General features: G+C 52.7%; 1 protein-coding gene across 1 annotated transcript in view; it reads left to right on the top strand.

Annotated features, from left to right (window-relative positions):
• The window catches only part of LHX2 (LIM homeobox 2), a 38,016-nt gene that overhangs the window by 9,489 nt on the left and 22,525 nt on the right, over positions 1-6,002 (top strand). The window contains exon 3 of the mRNA XM_088665046.1: positions 455-819. Coding sequence (XP_088521172.1) covers positions 455-819 — 365 coding nt within the window. The remainder of the gene's footprint in view (positions 1-454; positions 820-6,002) is intronic.

The raw sequence follows: 6,002 nt of genomic DNA, 5'->3' as shown, positions 1-6,002 counted from the left end.
AGTACTTAAACTGAAAGTACTCAAACCGAATCGTACTTAAACCGAGGTATGACTGTACACTCATACTTCGGGTTAAGTACGCTTCAGGTTGAGTAATCCTTGGACCCGTCTAGAACGGATTCATCCACTTTCCATTACTTTCAATGGGAAAGTTCGCTTCAGGTTAAGTATGCTTCAAGTTAAGTACAAACTTCCGGAACCAATTGTGTACTTAAACCGAGGTACCACTGTAATTGGTTCTGGAAGTCCGTCCTTAACCTGAAGCGTGTTTAACCTGAAGCGAACTTTCCCATGGAAAGTAATGGAAAGTGGATTAATCCGTTCCAGGTGGGTCCGCGGAGTACTTAAACTGAAAGTACTCAAACCGGAGCGTACTTCAACCGAGGTATGACTGTATATGTGAAAGATAGCAGGATCCCTCCTGAACCTCTCTATTTCTGGACCTCCCCTGTAGGAGATTCTCGGTCCAGCGCTGCGCCCGTTGCCACTTGGGCATCTCCGCCTCTGAGATGGTGATGCGCGCCCGGGAGACCGTCTACCACTTGAACTGCTTCACCTGCTCAACGTGCGCCAAAATGTTGACCACGGGCGACCACTTCGGCATGAAGGACAATGTGGTCTATTGCCGACTGCATTTCGAGGCGCTGCTTCAGGGCGAGTACCAGCTCCACTTCAGCCATGGCGAGGGCGCCGCAGGCAAAGGCCCATCTGCGACTCTCGGCCTGCCTTACTACAATGGCGTGGGTACCGTGCAGAAGGGGCGGCCAAGGAAGAGGAAGAGCCCCGGGCCGGGTGCTGACTTGGCTGCCTACAACGCAGGTAAAGGGGGCGGTCGGAGCTGGGGGTATTGGGGGGTTATTAGAATGCATAGCTGGGGGTATTGCGGGTATTAGAATGCATACAAATGCATACGGGGGCAAACCACCGTATTTTGTTACCGTTTCCCACCGTTATCCCGAATTGATTATATCCTGTCAATATCCCACAAAGCTCCTGGCAGCGGCCATGTCCCGGCTCCTGGCTATCTGTGCATGTCTGGGCATGGGCAGAAGCGATTTCTGGTGCCCAGACAGGGGCGTACCCAGGATCAAAACTAGGAGGGGGCAAGCCATCTTCGTTCAGGGGCGGAGCCAAGGCATGGGAAGGGAGGAGCCATGAAGTGGGAATGTGGGCAGGGCAATGGAGCCCAGGTGAAACTGACTCTGGGGAGAAGTTTCATCGTGGGCGCCGCCGCGGGGGAGAGCGCGCATGTGCGGCGGTTTCTGTTCCTGAATGCCTTGGGCGTGCGGAGCCGCGGCAGGGCTGGGGAGGAGATAAGCTTGGCGAGGTGGAGCATGGCTGGATGGAGGAGGAAGCAGCGGGAGCAACGGCAGCAGCAGCGAGAGCCGTGCGCGCTGGGCCCGCGGAGGTGATCCATGCGCCCGGGATTTCAAGGTCATCCTGGCCAAAGAGCTGAGCCCAAGGGAGAGGAGCAGCTTGGCCAAGGCTGCTGCTCACAACTCGGGCTGCTGCCTTGCAGGATTCAGCCGGGGGGGGGGGAGCTACTTAGCAGGGAGCTGGCAGGACTCGCTGGGGCGCCCCCTAGAGGCCAGATGCCCTGGTAACCCCAAAGGAAAGGACGGCTCTGCAACACATCTCCAGCTCAGCTGCAGCGCCGCCGAGAGCTCTTCAAGGGCTTCGTCAACTCCATGGCCACCGTGAAGCAGGACGATTTAATTTTTTTGCCCAGACATGCAGACACGGGCAGCCTGGCACCGGAAGTCGCTTCTACGCATATCCGGACATGCGTAGAAGCGACTTCTGGTGCCGCTCTGCCCATGTCTGAGCACCAGAAATCAGGCGGAGCTGGCACTGGGAGTCGCTTCTACGCATGTCTGGACATGCGTAGAAGTGGTTTCCAGTGGTGTGCCGCCACGTAAAGTGACTTCCGGTGCTGCACCGCTGCATAGAAGCGGTTTCCGCTGCCGCGCTGCTGCCGCGTAGAAACAGCTTCTGGTGGTGTGCCATCGCGTAGAAGCAACTTCTGGTTTCGCCGTCGCCCGATTTCTGGAGCCCAGACATGCAGACACAGGCAGCCTGGCACCGGAAGTCATGTCTATGCATCTCTGGAGAAGCGACATCCGGTGCCGCGCCACCATGAAGAAGCAGCTTCCGGTGCCGCGCCACCGCTGATCCTGGATTTTTCAATCCGGGAGTTGGAGGGTAAGATTTGAATGTGCATGCTTGGAGGGGGGAAATCGGGGCGCCTTGGAGCCTCTCGGGTTGTGTTATGGAGGGGGTTGAGTGGGGCGCTCTGCCGGGTGCGCGGTTGGTGCCATAGCTGTCAGTTTTTCCCTTTTTAAAAGGGAAATTCCCTTAAAAGGGGTCAGCAAACCGGGGGGGCGGTCCACTGTCCCTCAGACCTTGTGGGGGGCCGGCCTATTTTTTGGAGGGGAGGGAAGAACGGATTCCTATGCCCTCACAGATAACCCAGAGATGTATTTTATAATAATAATAATAATAATAATAATAATAATAATAATAATAATATTTATACCCCGCCCATCTGGCTGGGTATGCCCAGCCACTCTGGGCGGCTTCCAACAGAAAAATAAAATAAAATATTCGATTCAATGGAGTGAGAAGCCCAGGCTCCCTAAAATAATAATAATAATAATAATAATAATAATAATAATAATAATAATAATAATAATATATTTATACCTCGCCCATCTGGCTGGGTTTCCCCAGCCACTCTGGGCGGCTTCCAACAGAAAAATGAAATAATCGATTAAAGATTAAAAGCCTCCCTGAACAGGGCTGCCTTCAGATATCTTCTAAAAATCTGGTAGCTGTTTTTCTTTTTGACATCTGGTGGGAGGGCGTTCCACAGGGCAGGTGCCACCACCGAGAAGGCCCTCTGCCTGGATCCCTGCAACTTGGCTCCTCGCAGTGAGGGAACCGCCAGAAGGCCCTCGGTACTGTACCTCAGTGTCCGGGCAGAGGGATGGGGGTGGAGACGCTCCTTCAGGTATACTGGACCGAGGCCATTTAGGGCTTTCAAGGTCAGCACCAGCACTTTGAACTGTGCTTGGAAACATACTGGGAGCCAATGCAGGTCCTTCAGGACCGGTGTTATGTGTTAAGCGGTGTTATTTATTTTAAATTAAAGGACACCTTCTACTCATGTCAAAACACCAGGCATGCCCCACCAGTAATCCAGAGATGGATTCTAAATAAAAGGACACATTTGACTCAAAGGTTTGCAGATGACAACAAATTGGGAGGGGTGGCTAATACCCCAGAGGACAGGATCACACTTCCAAATGACCTTCACAGATTAGACAACTGGGCCAAAGCAAACAAAATGAATTTTAACAGGGAGAAATGTAAAGTACTCCACTTGGGGGGGGGGGGAATGAAAGGCACAAATACAGGATGGGAGACACCTGGCTTGAGAGCAGTACATGTGAAAAGGATCTAGAAGTCTTGGTAGACCACCAACTTGACATGAGTCAACAGTGTGATGCAGCAGCTAAAAAAGCCAATGCAATTCTTTGCTGCATCAATAGGGGTATAGCATCTAGATCATGGGAAGTAAAAGTACCCCTTTATTCTGCTCTGGTCAGACCTCACCTGGAGTACTGTGTCCAGTTCTGGGCACCACAGTTCAGGAAGGATACTGACAAGCTGGAATGTGTCCAGAAGAGGGCAACCAAAATGGAAGTGGAAATTATGCCTTATGAGGAACGGCTTAGGGAGCTGGGTATGTTTAGGCTCGTGAAGAGAAGGTTAATGTTGTGATATGATAGCCATGTTCAAATATAGAAAAGGATGTCATATAGAGGAGGGAGAAAGGTTGTTTTCTGCTGCTCCAGAGAAGCGGACACGGAGCAATGGATTCAAACTACAAGAAAGAAGATTCCACCTCAACATTAGGAAGAACTTCCTGACAGTAAGAGCTGTTTGGCAGTGGAATTTGCTGCCAGGAGTGTGGTGGAGTCTCCTTCTTTGGAGGTCTTTAAGCGGAGGCTTGACAGGCATATGTCAAGAATGCTTTGATGATGTTTCCTGCTTGGCAGGGGGTTGGACTGGATGGCCCTTGTGGTCTCTTCCAACTCTAGGATTCTATGATTCTAGGTAAAAACATGCTGATTCCCGGACCCTCCGCAGGCCGGATTGAGAAGGCAATTGGGCAGTGGCCGGATGAAGCCCACTTGCGCCCAACGGGGAAGGGCGCGCGCGCGGGGGCACCCCACCCGAAACCGGAGGCGCTGCCGGAAATGGTTCAGCAGGGAAGAGGCGCGACTTCGGAGTAGTGGCAAAAAAAGCAGCTGCGGGGAGCCACTTCGGATCGGCAGAGTAAAAGGCACGATGCCAAAGGATGGGGCTCAGAATGCTGGGTACTTTATGCTTTTTGGGGGGCGTGTTGTAAAGGAGATGGGGCGGCTTATGGTGCGCTGGTGCGGCAAAATAAGCTTTACGCACGCGCTGAGCTATTTGAACCGCCGGGGACTTTTCTTGTAGCTGGTAGAGCAAATATGAGAGGTGTGGGGAGGGGGGAGCAGATTGAAAACTCCTAAAATGAGTTTCTGGCATCCCTGGGGAAGAAAGGTTCCTCCCCTTCCTCCCCTACAAACGGGACCCCGAGGTGTGCGTACTTTCCGCACTCTTTGAACCGGGGATTTCCTCCGCGCCGGAAAATCTATAGGATCTGGTGAAGCAAATATGAGAGGGGTGGGAACTCCTAAAATGACTTGCTGGCATCCCTGGGGATTGAAGAAAGTTTCGCTCCTCTTCCTCCCTACAAACGGGACCCCCAAATCTGCGTAGTTTCCGCGCGATTTGAACCGGGGAGTTTCTTCCGCGCCTGCAAATCTCTTGTATCCGGTAGAGCAAATATGAGAGGCGTAGGGAGGGGGGAGCTGGGTGGAAACTCCTAAAATGAATTGCTGGCCTCCCTGGGGAAGAAAGGTTCGCTCCTCTTCCTCGCCTACAAACAGGACCCCGAGATCTACGTAGTTTCCGCACTATTTGAACCGGGGCGGCTGAACATCTCTTGTATCTGGTAGAGCAAATATGCGAGGGGTCGGGAACTCCTAAAATGACTTGCTGGCATCCATGAGGATTGAAGAAAGGTTCCCTCCTCTTCCAAGTTCCTCCCCTACAAACGGGACCCCGAGATCCGCGTAGTTTCCGCGCTATTTGAACCGGGGCGGCTGAATGTCTCTTGTATCTGGGAGAGCAAAGATGAGAGGTGTGGGGAACTCCTAAAATGACTTGCTGGCCTGCCTGGGGAAGACGGGTTCGCTCCTCTTCCTCCCCTACAAACGGGACCCCGGGATCCGCGTAGTTTCCGCGCTATTTGAACCTGGGACGTTTCTCTGTGCCTGGAAACCTCTTGTATCTGGTAGAGCAAATATGAGAGGTGTGGGGAGGGGGGAGCCGGGTGGAAACTCCTAAAATGAGTCTCTGGCCTCCCTGGGGAAGAAAGGTTTGCTCCTCTTCCTCCCCTACAAACGGGACCCCCATATATGCGTATTTTCCGCGCTATTTGAACCGGGGCGTCTGAACATCTCTTGTATCTGGTGGAGCAAATATGAGAGGTGTGGGGAACTCCTAAAATGACTTGCTGGCATCCCCGGGGATTAAAGAAATGTTCGCTCCCCTTCCAAGTTCCTCCCCTACAAACGGGACCCCGAGATCCGCGTAGTTTCCGCGCTCTTTGAACCTGGGACGTTTCTCCGCGCCAGAAAATCTCTTACATTTGGTAGAGCAAATATGAGTGGTGTGGGGAACTCCTAAAATGACTTGCTGGCATCCCTGGGGATTGAATAAAGGTTCGCTCCCCTTCCAAGTTCCTCCCCTACAAACGGGACCCCCAGATCCGCGCAGTTTCCGCGCAGTTTCCTCAAAGGCGCTTCCTTCCTTTTCCAGCCGCCTCTCAACTTCGAAAGGGTTTTTCGAGCTCCTTTTAAGCGACGGGAGCAGAAATAACGCGGAGATTTGCTTGCTGGAGCAAG

The sequence above is a fragment of the Zootoca vivipara genome, chromosome Z2, assembly GCF_965207765.1.
Source record: "Zootoca vivipara chromosome Z2, rZooViv2.hap1.1, whole genome shotgun sequence".
Lineage (NCBI taxonomy): Eukaryota > Metazoa > Chordata > Lepidosauria > Squamata > Lacertidae > Zootoca > Zootoca vivipara.
This window is presented reverse-complemented; position numbering and strand designations above follow the sequence as displayed.